The sequence below is a fragment of the Mesoplodon mirus genome (genome assembly GCF_964341445.2).
Source record: "Mesoplodon mirus genome assembly, chromosome: 8".
NCBI lineage: Eukaryota > Metazoa > Chordata > Mammalia > Artiodactyla > Ziphiidae > Mesoplodon > Mesoplodon mirus.
Window position 1 is genome coordinate 28,518,840 of NC_138984.1, and position 22,539 is coordinate 28,541,378.

Consider the following 22,539-nt stretch of genomic DNA (forward strand, 5'->3'; position numbering starts at 1 on the left):
TGTGTGAGTGTGTGTGTGTGGGTGGGTGGGTGTGTGGGTGTGTGTACACAGATACAATGTAATATTACTCAGCCACAAGAAAGAATAAAATCTTGCTATTTCTGAAAACATGGGTGGAACTAGAGGGTATTATGTTAGGTGAAATGAGTCAGAGAAAGACAAATTCTGTATGATTTCACTTATTTGTGCAATCTAAAAAACAAAACAAATGAACAAACAGAACAGAAAAGAAACAGAGTTATAGATACAGAGAACAAACAGGGGTTGCCAGAGGGGAGGGGGGGTGGAAGGAGAAAAGAAATAGGTAAGGAAGATTAGGGGTACAAACTTTCAGTTGCAAAATAACTAAGTCATGGGTGTAAAATATACAGGGTGGGGCATATAGTCGATAACTATGTAATATCTTTGTATGGTGACATACTGTAACTAGACTTAACTGGTGATCATTTCAAAATGTATAGAAATATGCAATCACTATGATGTGTAACAGTTGGAGGTCAAAAACAGTTGGAGGTTTGTTCAAAAACAGTTGGAGGTTTGTTCAAAAACAAACACAGAAAAAGAGATCAGATTGGTAGTTACTAGAGGAAGGGGTGGGGGAGGGGAAATTAGACAAAGGCAGTCAAAAGGTAGAAACTTCCAGTACTAGGGACGGATGTACAACACAATAAATACAATTAACACTGCTGTATGTCATATATGAAAGTTGTTAAGAGAGTAAATTCTAAGAGTTCTCATCACAAAGAAAATAATTTTTTCTATTTCTTTAATTTTCTATCTATGTGAGATGATGGATGTTCACTAAACTTATGCTGCACACGTTAAACTTATACAGTGCTTTATGTCAATTATATCTCAGTAAAACTAGAAGGGAAAAAAAACAACAATGAGGCATTCTCTAACTCTTCATTATTTTGGACTTCACTTCCTCTTAACAGAGAGTGTTCTTTCCTGGTTAAGATTATCTTGACAGAGATTAAAAAAAAAAAAAAAACAGTTCAATTAATATTGTATCAACTTCCCCAAATAACTGACCTAATTTTTCTTTCTTTGCATCACAATTTTAAAAATCTTTCCCAAGATATCCTTGGCATTTCCTCCAATCTTCAGTGCAGTCTGGACTTCTGCTATCCTGTCACTTTTCTAAAAGCACTGGCCCCTCTTTCAGACTGATCCTCATATGAAGGTTTCCTCTCATAATTTTTCTAGAAAAAAATTTTTAAAGGTTGAGACCAGAAAGTTGCCAGAGGAGTCATGACGGGTTTTTTCAACTGCAGGTGCTGCCCCTTTAATTTTCCTTATAAATGCAGTTTGAGGTTGAACTGTAAAAACGTCATTATCGGAGCCTTCTATTCCCATTCTTCCCCCAACATTATGAAGTTAGGTTTCCTCAAGCAAGTGCCTGACTGTGCTCAGCACTCCACCTTTTGCTATTATTAGTTGCATGATGACAGGTCACTTTCTTCATGATTTTCAAAAGTTCCTTAACTTTCCAAGAGGTGAAATCACCAGCAAGTCAAAAATGTATTTCACACTCTTCTTTCAGCACAATGAAATTGCCAACAGAAGTGTCCAGAGAACAGATACCCTCCATCATGACAGATCATCCCACCTCTGAACCACATCTGTCATTTATATTACAAAAATCCAATATCCTCCATGTGACCACAGTCTACAGTTAATTTTCCCACAAGTGCCACGCCTGCTTCACTGTCCTTTCATACTCACCCAAATGTCTGCCATCATTTTTCCAATTTCTGCTTTGAGGATTCCCATAAAGATGTGTATCTTACTTGTGCTCAATGCTAGTCAGGTCTCCTCTTTTCTCACACCCTCTCTAAGTTTCTATTCTTAAATAAGATATACCTTTTTATTACTATAACCCTTAAATGCCATTTTACCACATCTTGATGATAGTGGCTAATATCAACAATTATAAGAAATCTGTTGTAGAAATGTGAATTTGTTTCCAATTATTTTAGCATAGATGTTTACATTCAAAAGCTTCTCTCTTCTGATAATATTCTGAGGCTCAAAGTAGGCAGCAGCAAAGAATTAGGCAGGAATTTCAGATCTAAGTAAGGAGACAATTCAAATTTAGAGCACTAAATATTAAAAATTCAAACTACAGGTGAAATCATGGAATAAATTGCTTCATCTGTAGAATAATGATTTTTCAGTTACTGTAACATAATGAAATGCCACAGTTACTTATTACTTATGTTTTTTTTCTTTTTTTTGGCCGCACAGCATGCGGGACCTTAGTTCTCTGACCAGGGATCAAACCCATGCCACCTGCAGTGAAGTGCGGAGTCCTAACCACTGGACCGCCAAGGAATTCCCAATTATGTATTTTTTATTTATTTACCTTTACTAATGCCACTTTAGAGCTAAAATTTTAATTGCCTTTTAATTATATCCAACAAAGTAAACATCATCATCCATTTTTAAGGAAAGCATTTCATTTCTATGTACTGCTATGTTAGTTTTAGTAATGGTTTACCTTATTTTTCCTTTTATACCGAATGTCTTTTGAATTATTATTCTTCAGTAGACTAAAGCCTCAAATAAGACAGCTAAAAGAATGAATTTGTTTTGTATTAAAGAAGAAACCTTTTTTATAAATATAGCATATGCACAATAAGCATTTTAAATTAGAGTAGAAAGATGTTTTGGAATGTGTGAATGTTTTTCACCAATCTAGTTCAAGCATCTGGAAAGGTTTAGTGGAATACTATGCTACTGGATAATAGCATAAGCAAATAAGCTTTAAAATATTAAATGAAGAAAGAGAAACGAATAGAGCAGAACATCCATGTTATAAATGCAAAGAAATGCCACCTTGGAAGTTGCACATTATGCTAAGGGAAAAGCAGTCAGATGTAGTTCCTTTTAAAGACTACAAGCTTTAAACTGGGTGTGGTGGTAATGAGGTAGAAAACAAGAAATAAAAGGAACCAGAACCAACCAAAAAAAAAAACAAAACATGTGGGGGAAGAGGTGTGGGGAAAATGAGAAGGGGTGGACCAAAACCCACACCAAATCCCCTCAGCCATAGGGGTCAGAGGAAGCCAGAAGGCCAAGCTGGCTTGAGATCTCTCCAGCCTGTGTTTGGATTGCAGATGGTGACTACCTCCTACCTTTTTGGTCAGCAGGGTGAGGGGGCACATGTGGGTACTTGGAGGGCTTCTTGATATGGAAGTTCACGTTGTCCAGCTCCACGTTCAGGCTGATAGAAGCGGCTGAGTCACTGTCCACTGTGGACTGGAAACTGCTTACTGATGTGCGCTTGCTAGGACTGGCAGAATCTTTTAGTGTTGGGGAGGGGAAAGAAATATAGGGAGAGGAGGGGAGTAAAAATGGGTTTCATCAGGGTATTGGAGGAAAGGAGAAAAATGGTTTTTTTAATATACAAGCCCAATGTGCAATACCAAAATGGATACAGTATTTTCATGTACTTCTGTGTAGACTTAATAAAATTTGAGCAAGTTAAATAGAAAATGAATGTTTAAAATGAAGAAATATGTTGGAGGTTCTGCAGAGAGAAGGTCTGATATCATAGTGAAGAGGTGAGAAAGTTGTCTACTGCAATATTAGCTCAGAGTTATTTTTAAGCTGCTGCAAACTAAAGACTACAGCGAAATCTGAAAACACCAGTAGCCTAACAAGTTGGTTTCTTAAGAAAATACTGTATCTAGGACAAGGATTGCTATCAGATGTTGTTACATTTAGTTGGAGCCATAAATCTTAAAAGTAGGACTGCTTCAACTACATAAACAAAACACTCATTTTATCATACATACACAGTAATGATTCATAAAAACTAAAATGTCAGAAAGTGAAACTCACTGGTCAAATTATCGTCACCTTCTTCAGCTATCTGCTCTGTGTCGCTGTCATCAAACTTTATGTCTTTAAACCAGGATGGCTCAGAGTGTCCTTCCACAGAGTTCACTGAGTCACTGTCCGGAGAAGGGGTCTCGGAAAATTCTGTACTCTGAAAGGGTCAAGACAAGATCCAAGCAATTGACCCTCAATGGCAACAATGTTGAGGCTGTCACACTACAAACAAATTCTAGCCCAATATTTGTACAAGGCTAACCACTAAATAAATTTATGTAAAAATAAGCAAATTAATAGAAGCTAAGTTGTAAACCAGCATCATGCTGGCAACTCCACCCTTACAATTATAATATTTATGAATCAGTAAGCTTAAAGGCAGCATATTATGAACAAAACATAATATACAGATTTTATAGTGTTTCATTTCATCTTTTATTCCTGAGAGTAAAGACAGCTTAGAATTTATCCTAACCTGTGCCAACAACTGTTAGATTTTAACACATAACACCACACTAGTGTTCTGGGTCTTTTGTCCTTTCTAACCATTGATTTTTCAATTTTAGTTCACAAAGGTGTTACTGAATATTATTTATATCAAATTAACATAAACCAAAAGTTAAAGTATACCTTTTTTAAAAGTTCTATCTTTAAGTAATTTCCAATTTCCTAATTAAAGTAAAATAAAAACAAAACAGAAAAGAGAATATTCACCGTTTTACCATTACTGTACAGTTGAATACTGCTATAGAGTCAAAATCTATTGCAATGGTACCATTAAGTTTTTTCAATTGTTTTACTATATATACTTCCTCTTAGTCCTAAAAATACAGACACAGTAAAACTGAAAACCACTGAAGATAAATGACAAGCAACTACAATATCACAAAGCCAAGCTTAAAGAGAAGCCACACCAACTGAACAGTGTTTGATTCCAATGGGTTTTTTAATCACCACTACCTATCAAGTAAAAATGTTTAACTTTCCTCAAATAGCAGGGAAAACACGTTAGAAAAGTGTATCTTTGGGTAATTCAACTAGTTTTTATTCCCACTGATGAAGAAGACTTGGCAACAAAGCTCACTATACTCTCATTAGCGGTACCACTGAACACTACCTGCAGCGGTCTGTACAGCGCATACTCATCCCTGAAGAGCTGGTCGTGATGACTGACACAATCCAGCCAACGTCCATCCACCATTGCCTGTCCAATTGCTATAGCTTGTGCCCTGAATCAAGACCAAGAAAAAAGAAAACTTTTAAAAGTCAGTCAGAATAATTTTACAAGTACAAGATGAGACACAAACCGAATTTTTTTTCCATTCTAATCAGAGTTGGAATTTCAAATGGTCCTTGGATAGGTGAGGGATAAAACAAGAGAGACTTGAAGCTAAATTAAAAGATCTTCCCATGTACCATGGTAAAGGAGAACCAGTCCCAAGAAAACCTAATTTCAATTACACAAACATTTACAAGTACTCAGTGCATGCATACCCCTGTACTTACTAGGAGTAAAAAGTGTTGAGAATAGCATGGCTCCTGTCCTCAAGGAGCTTACAGTCTTTGATGAGAAGACAATACCAAATATTATAAATATAGATATAAAATGTATATCTATATATATACATGAAATAGACAATTAACACATTACACTTATATGGCAATGTACCAAACACATTAGCCCATATTATTTCATTCTCACAGCTTCTTCATAGGATCACATATTGTCCTCATATTAGAGCTGAGAGGTCAAGTCTCTAAGAGATTGAATAACTTGATGAAGGGCACAAAACTAGAAAGAGATACAACCCAAACTGGAACCCAGGGCTTCACTGCTTACAGCTGTTTCTTCTCTTCCTACATACTTGTTTCTTCTAAGCAAGCAGAAAAGCCAGGTGATGCATTACCCTGAAAGGCAACAAGACCTGTCTGTCTCTTTCTCACAAATGATTTGTGAGGCAGGCTAGGACACTCCGGGTGTGGTTAATGGACCCAATTCTCAAGACAGGTTGAAAGTTCAGATTAGGGAGCAGTAGCAGGAGAATCTACTGTGGCCTTAGGATCTAGCTGCATTCCCCAATCCGGCTTAACTAGAGAGCTCTGGGCTTTGGGAATTAACTGCACATTTCTGCTTTTAATAAATAAGGTGAACTGTGACCCCATTTGGCTCCTCGCATCTATTCTCTACTCATTACAACTCAGAAGGGAGGAGGGTTGAGAATTAGCACCCCAAACACCAAATGCAGAAAACAAGCAGGATCCCACTCACAAAGAAATTTGCTCCCTTTATATCTACATATGTCATTAAAAATAAGTTCATAAATAATATCAAAAAGTCTTTCTTAAGCTCCATTACCTCGTAGTAATGTGTCCATTTCGGATTAACCAGTTGACTAACTCCTTTCCTACAATGCAGTTGGGATGAGTTCTCAGCCAGTAGCGGTGATCCTGAAACTCCATTCCGCTACTGTGATGGCAGATTTTTTTCCACAGGTCTTTTAACTGAACACTGTCCTGAAATCACATTATGAGGAAGTAATTACTCCTGAGAAGGATGCTATATACCTTTTCAAACTGCTTCTTGTGATTTTTAGATGCATAAAAGGAAACTCAATTCAGATTTTTTTGTCATAGCTAAGTTACATGATTTAATAGAAATGACACATGCATGGGGAACAGCTTGAACTCAGCTCATCTAATTGCAAACACAACTTTTTCTCTTGAGAAAAAAAAACTATCCCAAATAATTTTTTTTCAGTCAATGGCACATACTATCAGTCTCCTGATTATCTAAACACAGAATGTCACACCACTCTTTGGAGACAGAACAAAAGAGAAGGCGGGAACAGTGAATCACATTAATCTAAAGTAACTTTCTGTAGCTTTTATCCCACCAGATTCTTACCATTCTCACATATACCCAACTGCCAGGTGAATTTCCTAGAGAAAGGCCATCAGGGAACTACTCCCTGCTCAAAAAAACCTCAACACTGTTCAGCACCTACAGGTTCAAATCTAAAACTTATAATAGAGACTGAATTCACCACCTTCCACCAAGTAGCCCCAAATAACTTTCCATTCTCATTGCCCACAGAATTGAACTAAATATCCCTCCCAACATCTCCCAATTAATAGACCTCACTTCAGTCCACAAAAAATGCCATGCTTATTCTCATCTCTATACCTTCTGAATTATAAACCTGAGGACAGAAGCCATATCTTCCATTTCTTTGAGTCACTCTTATGATTGAACACAGTATTTTACAAAGATAAATTCAATAAACAACTGATTACCACCTACTTAAACATATAATATTAAATGTATGAAAAGTATTCCATGTGTATAAGAAACATGTTCCAAAGTTTAAACAGCGATCTGGGACCTAACTCAAAGTTAAGCTCTAGTATTACGTAGGCATCTGAATTCTGATTTTGCCAGATGAAAGTAGTCAAGGAAATATTAATGTAGCATATGAGCACGGAGTGCTTGACCAATTTCAGGTCATCCTAATAAAAACTTAATCAAATTATTTCCTCTATTTAATTTATATGATGACTGGCTATTTCATTTGTATTTGTCTTTTAAAAAAAATTAGTGAGATAAACATTCTCTATACTCAAAAGTTGCAATGGGTCAAAGATACTAGACCGGTACCAGAAGAATTTTGCGTTCATCCTCAGTGGTCTCTGTCCTAACATATGTTCGGTTAGCCTGGGGACTGACAGATGTCTCATATGATGGTACCATGGGAGACCCAGATCGATCCAGTGACAGATTAGTAATGCTGGCTGATCTGGAAATAAAAACAGAAAGTGAAAACACAGTTGTAAGTTCTTCATAAATAAACAGGATTACAATGAAAGTTCATTTTTAAATAAATGGTTACTTGCCAATGTTAAGGGCACTTTTAAAAGTAGTTATGATGGTTATGTATGATACTATCATTGGGGAAGCTGGGACAAGAGTATCCAGAAATTCTCTGCACTATGATTTCCAACTTCTATGTTAGTCTGTAATTACTTCAAATTAAGTTTAAAAGAAAGTCATTATGGACCTAAGTGTCCATCGACAGATGAATGGATAAAGAAGATGTGACACATATATACAATGGAATATTATTCAGCCATAAAAAGAAACAAAATTGAGTTATTTGTAGTGAGGTGGATGGACCTAGAGTCTGTCATACGGAGTGAAGTAAGTCAGAAAGAGAAAAACAAATACCATATGCTAACACATATATATGGAATCTTAAAAAAAAAAAAAGGTTCTGAAGAACCTAGGGGCAGGACAGGAATAAAGACACAGACATAGAGGATGGACTTGAGGACTCGAGGAGGGGGAAGGGTAAGCTGGGACAAAGGGAGAGAGTGGCATGGACATATATACACTACCAAATGTAAATAGATAGCTAGTGGGAAGGAGCTGCATAGCACAGGGAGATCAGCTCAGTGCTTTGTGACCACCTAGAGGGGTGGGATAAGGAGGGTGGGAGGGAGACGCAAGAGGGAGGAGACATGGGGATATATGTATATGTACAGCTGATGCACTTTGTTATAAAGTAGAAACTAACACACCATTGTAAAGCAATTATATCCCAATAAAGATGCTTTTAAAAAAGTCATTATGAAAAGACTACAGGAAAAAAATTATAGATGTAGTTCATACAGCAGTAATATCTCAAAGGAAATAAATACAAACTCTTCTTAAAATGCTGAAAATTAGGGTGTTTTCTTTTTTTTAATTGACGAATACAAAGCATCAGTCTAAATGCAGAAAAAATCTTTCAGATCAGGCATGGGAAATTATGGCCCACAATCCAAAAAGTTTTTGCATAACCACTGAACTAACGAGTTTTTTTTTAGTCGAACATCTATAATATTCTGATGACAAGAAACACACTAATTTTGAACCCCAACTCAGCAAAATCATCCCACAAAAAAGAATTCCTTTCTTCTCATTAGTAGACCTATGTTAAAAATATTGTCCTCAATTATTATTATATTTTGAATTTGATCAATAGAAAAGGTAGTGAAAATTTATTTCCTCTCTTGGTATATAAGTACTTACAAAATATCCTTTTTTTTTTTAACACAGGAAAAAATTGTACTTCTAAAGTTTACAGTCAGTCATTAGGTAAGTGTAATATCAATAAGTTACCAGATAAGTGACTTACAAATGAAATATCAATAGCAGCAAGCAAGCTTTTACTTATAAATTTTAACTAGAAATTTAGTTAGCTTCTACACAGAAAAAATGAAACCCAATTTTAGCTTCTATATAAAGGATAAAAGGCAGAAGCATCTACAATGTGTTCAAGTCCCTCTCAGGATGTATTTTCCCTCATTTGGTCTCACAGAATCCTATTGAATAGGTACAACTAGATCCATTCTACAGATAAAGAAATCAAGAGTCAGAGATTAAGGAATCTGTCTAACTCAGCTAATAAATAACAGGACTGCCATTCAAACCAGGTCTCAATTGAATGTTCTCTTAGCATAAAGATACTCATAAAATAATTTAAGAAATTATTCACAGGTCTGTAACAGGTTTAGGCAAAAAATCATTCTTAATAAGAAACCCTGATATCAAATAAATATAGTCTATAAACAAGATTTTTTAAATAATCAGTTCTTCATGAGGTTTCTTTCCTCTTTTTTTTTCTTCCTCATGACTTGGCATATTCTTTTAGTGAAAAGTTGCCACTATGTCTTATTCAACCAATTAAAGTCTCTTGTCCAATATGTGCTTTATCCATGCATTCTTCTTCTCTAAAAGTCCATCATCCCTACACATATTCTGATATAGTGGCAACGAAAGTAAAAGAAAATTAGTCAACTTTGTTGTCAAATATTCAAATAAGTAGCTTAGTGGTAAGAATACTAGCTAAAATTTTATTTAGAGACAGTACTCACTGACTAAATTACATCTTTCCTAAAGACATATATCAATATTAGCACTAATTCAAAACACACAGAGATATACTGTAAACTAGCACAGCTATCTCTACATTTGTATATGTGCCAACAGGAATCTTGGAATTTGTCCCATCTTTTAAAAAACTGCCTTGACTTCACATTCTTCTAGTGCATTCCCCTGCTTCAGGATAACAAAACTCGTCTCCAATTCTTCCACTCTCGCCAGAACCCCGAACAACCCACTGAAATTGCCTATACCAATGTTATTGTTAAATCCCATAATCAGTTTTTACTCCTCATCTCATCTGATGTATCAGCAGGATAACTCCCTCTTCCCTGAAATACAATACTTTCTTCACTTGGCTACTAAGACAACACACTCTCCTGACTCCCTTTCACCTTATCACTAGTCTCTCCTTCTCAGTCTCCTTTTCTGGTTTCTCTTCATTTCCCCAGTCTCAGTCTCTGGTCCTTACTTCCTCACTTTCCACACTCACTCTTTTGATGATCTCCACACAGGTTCATGGTTTTAAATACCATCCACATGATAACAACACCCAAGTATATATCTCCGACTTGTACCTCTCTCCTGAACTCTAGATGTATACATCCAACTATTTGATATCTCAGTAGGTGAGTGGATAAATATAACTGTGGTACTTCCAGACAATGGAATATTCTTCAATGCTAATAAGAAATGAGTTATCGAGCCATAAAAACACAAGAAAGAAACTAAAATGCATATTACTAAGTGAAAGGAATCAACCTGATAAGATTATATACTGTATGACTCCAACTACATAACATTCTGGAAAAGGCAAAACTATGAAGACAGTAAAAAGATCAGTGGTTGCCATGGGTTGAGGCAGGGAGGGAGGGATCAATAAGCGGAGCACAGAGGATTTTTAAAACACTGAAACTATTCTGTACTTTCCTATAATGGTGAATATATGTCATTATATATTTGTTTAAACCCACAAAACATACAACACCAAGAGTGAACCCTAATGTAAGCTACAGACTTGGGTGATAATGCTGTGTCATTGTAGGTTCGTCAGCGTTAACAACATGCCTCTCTAGTGTGAGATGGTTATAGTGAGGTAGGCTGTGGGGAGCAGGGGGATATGGGAACTCTCTGTACTTTCCGGTCAATCCTGTTGTGAACCTAAAACTGCTCTACAAAGTGACGTTTATAAATTTTTTTTTAAGTAAAGGATGATGATGTCTGCAACTTACTCTCAAATAGTCTAGAAAAAAAAGTAACAAAGCAAATGGGCAAAATGTAAATTAGTGACCCTTAATGAAGAATATATGAAAACTTATTTAACTCTATTACTTGCAACTTTTTTGCAAGTATAAAATATTTTCAAAATAAGTAAAAAATGAAACTCGCCAACGGCTTCCCATCTCACTCATTAAATGACAAAGTCCTTACAATGAATTGTGAGAAGGTTCTACTCCTGGCACACAGGACTCTTTGTTATTCCCTGCCAGGCATGTTCCCTCTCAGGAATTAGTGATTCCCCGTTTGTTTGGTAAATTCTTCTACAAAATTTCCACATGGCTTACTCCCTCACTTCCTCAAGTCTTTGCTTAAACATCACCATCTCTGTGAGGTCTTCACTGACCACACTATTCAAAATTCCAACCTTGGGACTTCCCTGGTGGTCCAATGGTTAAGATGTCACCTTCCAATGCCGGGGCGGGGGGTGGGGCGGGCAGGGAAAGGTGGGGGTTGACCCCTGGTTGAGGAGCTAAGATCCCACACACCTCGCCACCAAAAATCCGAAACGTAAAACAGAAGCAATATTGTAACAAATTCAAAGACTTTAAAAATGGTCCACATCAAAAATAATCTAAAAAAAAACCACCAAAATTTCAACCTCCTCCCCTATTCCTTATGCTTTCATATGCTTTAAATTTTTGTTTATTTGATTCACTGTTATACAAGCACCTAGTTCATAGGTACTTATTAATTACTTGTTGAAAGAATAAATTGAAAGTATGTTAAACCATGGTGAGTCAGATATCTAGTTCTTCAGGTTTATAACCACTTACCAATTGATTTTGTAATGACAGTATTTTTGGCAGGGAGGTGTAGATGTTAGTAACACTCTATTAAGTTGAAAAGGAGAAGGAAGTGTGCAGGTATAGAACAGTTATGGGCTATCACTTCAAGGAATTTGGCTAAGAAAATAAATTGAGACTACAAATAACTAGAGGTAAAACACAAAGGAGGGGTTTTGTTTGTTTGTTTGTTTTTAATAGGTAAGACATGAGTTTGTTTAAATGCAGACAGTAAGGAGTCAGCAGAGAGAAGTGAAAGATAAGGAACACGAATAGCGTAACTAATAAAAACTAGTAAGGGATGAGAACCAGAACACAAGTGGAGAACCAGAAGTGAAGAGAAAAAGGATGAGCTGCAACTGTGATCAAGTTGGTAAGTGATGTTAAGAGTTGAGGACATCCTCGTGTTATCTCCCCTCTTTGCTGTGTAACTGAAAGAAAGGTCACCTGTTAAACGTGAAGAAAGAAGGAATGAAGGTTCCGAGATCTGAAGCCAATAGAGAATAGTAGAAAACGGCCACTGAGAGAATGCAAGTGACAGCTAACTAGCAAAAAGGAAACGATAGTTTAGCTCAGCTTTTAGAGCTAAGAAAGTGTGTAACAATCGATCCCCTCCATTTTATGTCTGTTCTACTCATTACTATAAAAAAGAAAAACCAGGGACTTCCTTGGTGGCACAGTGGTTGGGAACCCACCTGCCAAAGCAGGAGACACGGGTTCGAGCGCTGGTCCGGGAGGATCCCACATGCCGCAGTGCAGCTAAGCCTGTGCGCCACAACCACTGAGCCTGTGCTCCAGAGTCCGCGAGCCACAATCACTGAAGCCCACGTGCCTAGAGCCCCGGCTCCGCGACAAGAGAAACCACCACAATGAGAAGCCCGTACACTGCAACGAAAAGTAGCCCCCGCTCGCCGCAACTAGAGAAAGCCTGCACGCAGCAATGAAGACCCAATGCAGCCAAAAATAAATAAATAAATAAATAAATAAATAAATAAATAAATAAATTTATTTAAAAAAAGAAAAAAAAAAGAAAAACCAGACACAGAACAGTGTTTTCATTTGGCAGTTTACCTATTTCGAGCAGGAGATTTCCCAGCGTCCTCTTGAACAGATACAAGTCTTGTTGAAAGAGCAGTGTTTGAGGAGTCTGGATGAATCAAACTATAAAGAAAATAAGAAAATACTGAGATGATTTAAGAGAGTTATAGGCAAATCCAACTTCAATAAAATGCTTTAACATTTAAAAGCAGGTTGTTTTTCTGCAATAATGAGCTTATGGGTCATTTTTGTTTTTCTTCTTTTAGTTGAAGTGGAAATAGGATGGGTTTTGCCTTAAGGATATCAAATACCAAAAGAGCGAGCAATAAAGAGAGTTTATTAAGTATAATGGGTGTCAATAAAATAATAAAATTGGCTGGATGAGTGACTTGTAGAACTCCTTCTCACATCACATATACAAAATTGAAGTGCTCTGAGGGGGGCCGGAATCCTGAGTTCAAATATTTTATTCTCAGTCCCCATAACTAGGTGGAATGGCACTGCAGTCACACAAACCTAGGTCTAAGTGCAGGCTCTACCTCTTACTAGTTGTGTGACCTTGGGCACGTTACTTAATCTCGCTGAACTTCAGCACCCACATCTGTCAAAAGGAGAAAGTAGTGCCTACCACAGAGAAATGATGGCTAAAAGAGAATGAACATTAAACTATTAGCACAGAACCTAAAGTTATTCTGCCTTTGACATCTATCCGGCATCTCCCAGGAAGCTTTCAACCCTGGTTTGTTTTATTAAATCACACTTGCCAATTCTGGGCTCACACAACAGGGCCAGGCATCCACATGGCATTGCTTACTGAAGTAAGAAATGAAGAATCCCTCTCCTTTCTTTCTTGTTCATTAAATGCAGAGTCAATCTTTAAAACTTATAAAATATATGTAAGGTATAAAGAATCATGATGCCACAAACACCAATGCACCCATGGAGCAATTTAAGAAAAAGAACATTACCACCGACTTTGAAGTGCTTGTTCCCCTGACCCAATCCCATTCCCTTCCCTGCCCTCAATGAAACTACTGTTGTAAATTTTATATTTATCATTCTCCTCCTTTTCTTTATAAGTTTACCATGTTTGTATCCCTAGATAGTGTATTCATTTGTATATTTTTGAACTTTCTATAAATAATCACTGGCTATATCATATGTGACTTTCTTTTCTCCTCCACATTATATCCCCGAGATTCATACATGTTGAATGTAGGTATAATTCATTCATTTTTTACTTTTGTCTAAATTCATTGGTTACCTATTAATTCCTCACTCCATTAAGAGGTAACTGAGAAAATAACAGAAAGATGCTAGTTAAAATTTCAAGCACTCTGACATGTCCATATTTGGTATGACGCATGAGAAAATTATTTAGCTAACGAAAAACAACCAGAAACTGATGAATCTAGGATTCTAATTCAAACAGTTCCAGGTAAAGAAAGAGTAACATCCTCCACAACCAGACAGTGTAGCATATTTAGACATATGAAAAAAGATGAAATGTTCCTCAGGAAGGGAAAAAATCTAATTTCATTTGCAAATATTATAAACACAAATCTTATGAGCATCCTCCTTCTCAAAGAAGGCTACATTAGAAATTACTAATGGAAATAACTTCTGTTGTTTATTCAACAAATATTATCAGGATCATATATAGGCCATACACTGTTCTTGGTGCCAGGTGTAGAAGAGCAAACAAGAAAAAGTCTCTCCTCTTGTGGAGCTAACATTCTAATTAGTCAACATTATCACTATCCATAAACATCTTCTGTGATCCTTCCTAAGGCAAGCTGAGAAAAAAGGAGAAAAAGGTATATTTTCAGGAAACAATTCAAAGAGGTTAAATGTTAACTTAAAGCACCCTTAGGTCACAAGACTATCAGTATTTATCAAATATAAATAAAATTACATGTAAGTGACAGTACCTTTGCCAGGCAAAATCATCCTCTAAAAATATGTTGCGGCTGGCTTTTCTACTCCCTACAGGTGTTCGGGGTTCACTCGGATCAAGTACAGACACAGAGGAAGCAGAATCTGAAAGAGCGTTCAAGTCTTCACCAATGGAATTACTGTCTGTGGAATGAGCATAACTTAAGGCTATTTTTCTACAGTATGTACAGGCTCGGAGGTCCCCTAGGAGGAAAAAAAAAGAAAATTAAGTAAAAGATAACTAATATATTACTTACCAGAACATATTAAACCCTTGGGTTTATAGTTAATCTAATAACAGGAACCATCCTCAAGTAAAGACTACCAAAAAAGACATCTTTTAAAAGTGAAGTAACTTTGTTAGCTCTGTTATCTATTTTAAAAACCATCATTATGCAAAATCCATCCAGGTATCCAAATTACCTCAAATATTTATAACAAGAAAATATGACTCAAGGTACTAGAAAACTCTGCTAAAAGAATATTCTTCAAGGTTCTAAAGTGAAGTAAGGGATCTACCAGAGACAGGAGGTTCAAGAAAAAAAATTTTTTTAATTGAGTACATAAACCAACACAAATAGAAGTAACACTTTTTCCCTAAATAACAAGTAAGGAGGAAAATGTTATTTAGCTATCTATATGAAGCCATGAAGAGTGGCCTCCACAAGGGGGCACAGTTTTAAAAACAAACTAACAAAATTGGCTTACAAGCAATATGAAATATAGGGGGGGAAGTATAAAGGAAATTCTTATAGTGAAAGTAAGGGTGGAAATGAAATATTCTTGGGAAGACAAACAATAAGGCTATTTAATAATTTTAAATGCATTTTTTTTCAGGATGCAGTCCTGCCCAAATGTAAGTTTTCATTTCTACCCTCTTTTTCTGTAACAATTTTTTGTGTGATTCTATAGCAATTTAGTGTACTAAAAAAGGAGGCAAGATAATTAAACTTTACTAATAACATGTTACGTAACAATTCTACCTTAATTCTTTTTACCATTAACATTAGAGAACTGAAGTGACATGAACAAAAGACTTCTGAAAGTCAACTGTACTGTGTTTTTACCATAATTACCACCAAGTACAATAAAGGGTCTTTTATTTTTCATTTTAAGACAACTATTACATAGTACTCAGCTTTATTAAATTATGCATGTATTTTAAGCAAAATTAAATATCACTTGTTGTGTTACTCATTTCTAACACCATGATTCAACAGATGAATCTAAAGAACGATGTCTCCAATCAAGAGCCCCCCCAAAAAAATTGAATTCCAGTCCAGGATAAATGAGAATGCTAGGACATACTACCACCGGCTGACCAAAGCAGAACTGTAGTAAGGAGATGAAATTACTTCCTGCAGAAAGGTCCTTAAGTTGCCATAACAAAGGCTTGGTTCTTACACTGTAAAGGAAATCTCCCTTCATCGTTCAGCTCTTTGAATGAAAATGATCAGATCAATAAAGGGAGCCAACCCAGACCAGAAAAGTTTTCATTTCCTGAAGAATCCTCACCAGCAAGGGCCTACTGAACGCATGCCTAAATTAAAGGATGTGGTAAAAAGGTTGATGAGACACAGCCCTGCCATCAAAGAACTCAGTCCACTGGGGACAAGAGACACATATAATCAGAAAGTTGCATGGCAGATGGAGATAGCACTGCTACACCACTATAACTTAACATTCACTGATCTGTTTCTATGTGCCTAGGTATTCTAGACATTTATTCGCAGCCTGGATATATAATTGTCCCCAGAATTCATTGTCCCATCTGCAATGGTTAATTTTATGTGTCAACTTGGCAAGACTGATTATTTGGTCCAACAATAGTCTAGTTGTTACTGTGAAGGTTTTTTTTTTAAGGTATGATTAATATTTACCATCTGTTGACTTTAACCAGATTACCCTCCATAATATGGATGGATCTCATCCAATCATTTGAAGGCCTTATGATCAAAGACTGAGGATTCTTAAAAAAAGAAAAAAATTCTGTCTCAAGTCTTATTTATTTATTTATTTTTGGCTGCGTTGGGTCTTCGTTGCTGCGCGCGGGCTTTCTCTAGTTGCTGCGAGAGGGGGCTACTCTTCGTTGCAGCGCGTGGGCTTCTCGTTGCAGCGGCTTCTCTTGTTGCGGAGCACAGGCTCTAGGCGCGCGGGCTTCAGTAGTTGTGGCTCGCAGGCTCTAGAGCATAGGCTCAGTAGTTGTGGCGCACGGGCTTAGTTGCTCCATGGCATGTGGGACCTTCCCGGACCAGGGATCAAACCCATGTCCCCTGAATTGGCAGGCGGATTCTTAACCACTGCGCCCCAGGGAAGCCTTGTTTCGAGTCTTTAAGACAGAAATTCTGCTTGAGTTTCCAGCCCGCTGGCCTATCCTAAGAATTTCAGACTTGCCAGCTCCCTTAACCACTTGAGCCAATTCCTTAAAATAAATCTTTCTTACTATATAAATGTGTATGTGCTGGGGGGGTGGGGGTGGGGAAGGGCATAAATACCCTATTAGTTCTGTTTCTCTGGAGAACCCTAATACAAATTTTGGTACCAAGAGAAGTTCTAGAGCAACAAAATCTTAAGGTTGAATTTTCTGAATTGGTTTTTGGGTTTCTGGAATTGGTTCTCTAATTAGATTTAAAGGCAATAAGGACTCTATTCCCAGTAGTAAAGAGAATGCTGATAGTCCACGGTGTGATGGGGCAACAGAGTCACGTAAAGTATCACCTATGTATACTCCTAATCAAATACTTCTAAGAGGCAAAGACCTGATTTACCATGTACTGCACATCTTAGAACATTTCTGTCAAACTAATGAGTATGAGATTAGCTGCTCCTAATTGCACTGGACAAAAAGGGAAAAGAATGACATCAGGAATTCAGATTCCCAGCTCAAGAACTGTACAATGTACCTGAAAGTGTCTATGTCTTCCCTGAAAGAAACCATATACAGCTGCAGAGCTGAGATTGCTGAAAATCAAACCAAGAGTCTCATCATGCAAGTAACTGAACCACAACACACACTGAATCACTTACCCTTACAGTGTGTCTATTAAAGTTAGCGCATTGATTAGAAAGGAATGAGATCCTGAAAACTGGAAGGGGATATTTGGGGAAGCTGGGAACACTGAACTGCCAACTTCTACTTAGTCTTCTTTGCGAGTAGAAGTAGCATTTCCACCCTGTCTGAGATTAACCCTGCTTTGCCTGAGAAATTCACAACAGCCTCCCATGAGTTAGCTGCCTTGCAAGACCCTGCTTATTCTCCTCAGGACCCACTCCCACTACCCTCTTTGCTTCTAGGCCTATAATAAGACTCAGGTCCCCTGAAAGGAGAGTTATAAAGTGTGACCCATGAGGAAGTACACTACACTCCAAAAGAACTACATGATTTTTCCAATTTAGACAAAAAGAAACCCAGGGAATACGTGTGGGAATGGCTACCAAGGGTATAGAATAATACTGGAAAGAACATAAGGTCAGATCAAACTGGATCTACTGATATGGACCCACTAAGCAGAGATTCTGGATTTAATGTTATAGCTCAAGGTGTTCAAAGGGGCTCTAACAGTCTGGTTAATTGGTTGGTTGGCTAAAACATGGACCAAAAGTGTCCTATACTAAATGAAGTTGAAATGCCAGAATTACCCTGGAATGCTATAAAGGAAGGTATCCAAAACCTTAGGGAGACTGTTAAGAGCAGATTTACCAAGTAAGATCTGCTCACTTGCCCCAGGAGGATCCAGGGGACATACCTTTCACCATGACTATGAGAAAAAAAATTTGTGAGGGGAGCCCCAGCATCCCTGGAGAGCTTTGCAGTCACCCATTAGAGTGGGAACTGCTGGTGCTGAACTGGGAAATCTAAATGCACTGGTGACCACTGGATCCCAGGTTGGCAGGGGCAGAGTGGTGGCACTTAACCGCCAAAGACAAGGTAGGCATGTTACTAGAACAGACGTCAGAGTCAAAGCTGTAAGCAGAATAGTGTAACATATACAGAGATCTATGACACATCTGATCATGGTGTTCCTAAAAGTCAATGGGCAGTCTTCTAAATTCTTACTGGATTTGTATAAGAAAAAGAGTTCTAGATCAAGTGAACAAAACTCAAACTTGAATCAAAAGGAGTCATGACCCCTCAACCCATTTTCAGACTTAAGCCATTTACAGACCCAGAATTCCTTGAATGAAGGGAGGCTGGGTCACCTTGAGGAAGGACCCCACTACACTGCCAAAAAATGTATACTGTTTATCTTCCTAAAAGGCTTCCCCAAAGGACCTATAGCCTTTCACCAGAGTGACAGTGCATTGAGAAAAAGGTAATAGTCAAACTTTTAGATGACTGGACTTTGGCACTGAATTAATACTAATTCCAAGAGGCTCAAAATGTTACTATGGTTTCAAGTCAGAGCAGAGGCTTACAGAGGTCAGGTGATCAACAGAGTTCCAGCTTCGGTCCATCTTACAGTGGGTTCAGTGAGTCCCCGAAGCCATCTGTGGTTATCCCTCAGTTCCAGAATATATAACTGGAATAGACATACTCAGCAAATGACAAATCCCTACATTTGTTCCTGACCTGTGGAATGAGGGCTATTACGGTAGTTCTGGCCTCCAGAACTGTGAGACAACAAATTTCTGTTTGTCCTAAGCCACTCAGTTTGTGGTATTTTGTTAAGAAAGCCCTAGGGAATCCATACACCAACCATATTAACAAGACAGGATTTTATCCTATAGGTAATGAGAACTCTGAAAGGGTTTTACGCAAGGGAATTTGACATGATCAAATTAGCATTTAACAGGATACTGACTAGAGTATGAAAAATGAATTTGAGATAGGGAAAAACTAAAGGTAAAAAAATCTTTTAAAGGCTACAGCCATAATCTGGATGAAAGATAACTGGGGTCTGAAATATAACTGGGGTCTGAACTCTGAAGCAGTTTAGGTGAAAAAAAAAATCTTTTTTTTTTAAGTGAGTAAGGCCAAAAGAAAGATCTACATGATAATACAAATAACATGAGAGAGATACTAAGAGTGTTCTTGGACTTCCCTGGTAGTTCAGTGGCTAAGACTCCATGCTCCCAATGCAGGGGGCCTGGGTTCAATCCCTGGTCAGGGAATTAGATCCCACATGCCGCAACTAAGAGTTCACATGCCATAGCTAAAGATCCCACATGCTGCAACTAAAAGATTCCCGCATGCTGCAACTAAAGACCTAGGGCAGCCAAAATAAATAAATAAATATTTTTTTAATTTTATACACACACACACACACACACACACACACATATATACTTTAACAAAAAAGAAGTGTTCTCTTTCTGGTAACTTCTGCCCACCTTCCACTTCCACTCCCTAATCACTACACACACCGTTTAGTTTTTTTCTGCTTCAACAAATAATTTTAAATCTCTATATTACTAAAATTTAGGGAAGAATATGAGTAAATGCAATTTGCTAAAGCACAGTGTCATATAACTCAAGGAATATCTGTATTTTGTAAAATAAAAACTCTCATAATAATATAAATTAGTGATCACTCAAACCAACTTGTCTAATAAACATTAACCTGGTGGCGCAGTGGTTAAGAATCCGCCTGCCAATGCAGAGGACACGGGTTCGAGCCCTGGCCCGGGAAGATCCCACATGCCGCGGAGCAACTAAGCCTGTGTGCCGCAACTACTGAGCCTGCGCTCTAGAGCCCACGAGCCACAACTACTGAGCCCACATGACACAATGACTGAAGCCTGCGTGCCTAGGGCCCGTGCTCCGCAACAAGAGAAGCCACGACAATGAGAAGCCTGCACACCGCAACGAACAGTAGCACCCCGTCACTTCAACTAGAGAAAGCCTGCGCACAGCAATGAAGACCCAACACAGCCAAAAATAAATAAATAAATAAATTTATTTTTAAAAAAAATTTTAAAAAAACAAAAACAACAACAAAAAAAAACATTAACAGTCCCATGGTTTTTTGGTAGCATCTATGATATACTGTCTTTTACTCACGTTTGCCAAAATGACCCTACTACCCAAAGCGCCACCAGGTTAATGTTTATTAGACAAGTTGGTTTGAGTGATCACTAATTTATATTATTATGAGAGTTTTTATTTTACAAAATACAGATATTCCTTGAGTTATATGACACTGTGCTTTAGCAAATTGCATTTACTCATATTCTTCCCTAAATTTTAGTAATATAGAGATTTAAAATTATTTGTTGAAGCAGAAAAAAACTAAACGGTGTGTGTAGTGATTAGGGAGTGGAAGTGGAAGGTGGGCAGAAGTTACCAGAAAGAGAACACTTCTTTTTTGTTAAAGTATATATGTGTGTGTGTGTGTGTGTGTGTGTGTGTGTGTGTATAAAATTTAAAAAATATTTATTTATTTATTTTGGCTGCCCTAGGTCTTTAGTTGCAGCATGCGGGAATCTTTTAGTTGCAGCATGTGGGATCTTTACATGCTGATCTTACAGATTCAATGCAATCCCTATCAAACTACCACTGGCATTTTTCACAGAACTAGAACAAAAAATTTCACAATTTGTATGGAAACACAAAAGACCCCGAATAGCCAAAGCAATCTTGAGAACGAAAAATGGAGCTGGAGGAATCAGGCTCCCTGACTTCAGACTATACTACAAAGCTACAGTAATCAAGACAGTATGGTACTGGCACAAAAACAGAAAGATAGATCAATGGAACAGGACAGAAAGCTCAGAGATAAACCCACGCACATATGGTCACCTTATCTTTGATAAAGGAGGCAGGAATGTACAGTGGAGAAAGGACAGTCTCTTCAATAAGTGGTGCTGGGAAAACGGGACAGGGACATGTAAAAGTATGAGATTAGATCACTCCCTAACACCATACACAAAAATAAGCTCAAAATGGATTAAAGACCTAAATGTAAGGCCAGACACTATCAAACTCTTAGAGGAAAACATAGGCAGAACACTCTATGACATAAATCACAGCAAGATCCTCTTTGACCCACCTCCTAGAGAAATGGAAATAAAGACAAGAACAAACACATGGGACCTAATGAAACTTCAAGGCTTTTGCACAGCAAAGGAAACCATAAACAAGACCAAAAGACAACCCTCAGAATGGGAGAAAATATTTGCGAATGAAGCAACTGACAAAGGATTAATCTCCAAAATTTATAAGCAGCTCATGCAGCTCAATAACAAAAAAACAAACAACCCAATCCAAACATGGGCAGAAGACCTAAATAGACATTTCTCCAAAGAAGATATACAGATTGCCAACAAACACATGAAAGGATGCTCAACATCTTTACTCATTAGAGAAATGCAAATCAAAACTACAATGAGGGGCTTCCCTGGTGGCGCAGTGGTTGGGAGTCCGCCTGCCGATGCAGGGGACACGGGTTCGTGCCCCGGTCTGGGAGGATCCCTCATGCCGCGGAGCAGCTGGGCCCGTGAGCCATGGCCGCTGGGCCTGTGCGTCCGGAGCCTGTGCTCTGCAATGGGAGAGGCCACAGCAGGGAGAGGCCCACGTACCACAAAAAAAAAAAAAAAAAAAACAAACTACAATGAGATATCATCTCACACCAGTCAGAATGGCCATCATCAAAAAATCTAGAAACAATAAATGCTGGAGAGGGTGTGGAAAAAAGGGAACACTCTTGCACTGCTGGTGGGAATGTGAATTGGTACAGCCACTATGGAGAACGGTATGGAGGTTCCTTAAAAAACTACAAATAGAACTACCATATGACCCAGCAA

The 22,539-nt window shown here is 37.7% G+C and overlaps 1 protein-coding gene across 10 annotated transcripts in view; it reads right to left on the minus strand.

Annotated features, from left to right (window-relative positions):
* PIKFYVE (phosphoinositide kinase, FYVE-type zinc finger containing) overlaps positions 1 to 22,539 on the minus strand; it is a gene marked incomplete at its 3' end in the record, with an annotated part of 76,324 nt that overhangs the window by 42,978 nt on the left and 10,807 nt on the right. For 8 of the 10 annotated variants that reach the window (XM_082630707.1, XM_082630706.1, XM_082630708.1 and 5 more), the window contains 7 exons: positions 14,793 to 15,000; positions 12,895 to 12,984; positions 7,496 to 7,634; positions 6,197 to 6,354; positions 4,958 to 5,069; positions 3,850 to 3,997; positions 3,141 to 3,308 (listed from right to left, as the gene is read on the minus strand). In XM_082630707.1, coding sequence (XP_082486833.1) covers positions 3,141 to 3,308; positions 3,850 to 3,997; positions 4,958 to 5,069; positions 6,197 to 6,354; positions 7,496 to 7,634; positions 12,895 to 12,984; positions 14,793 to 15,000 — 1,023 coding nt within the window. Of the gene's footprint in view, positions 1 to 3,129; positions 3,309 to 3,849; positions 3,998 to 4,957; positions 5,070 to 6,196; positions 6,355 to 7,495; positions 7,635 to 12,894; positions 12,985 to 14,792; positions 15,001 to 22,539 lie in introns of those variants that run through there. The other 2 variants (XM_082630702.1, XM_082630709.1) reach the window with 2 other exon arrangements.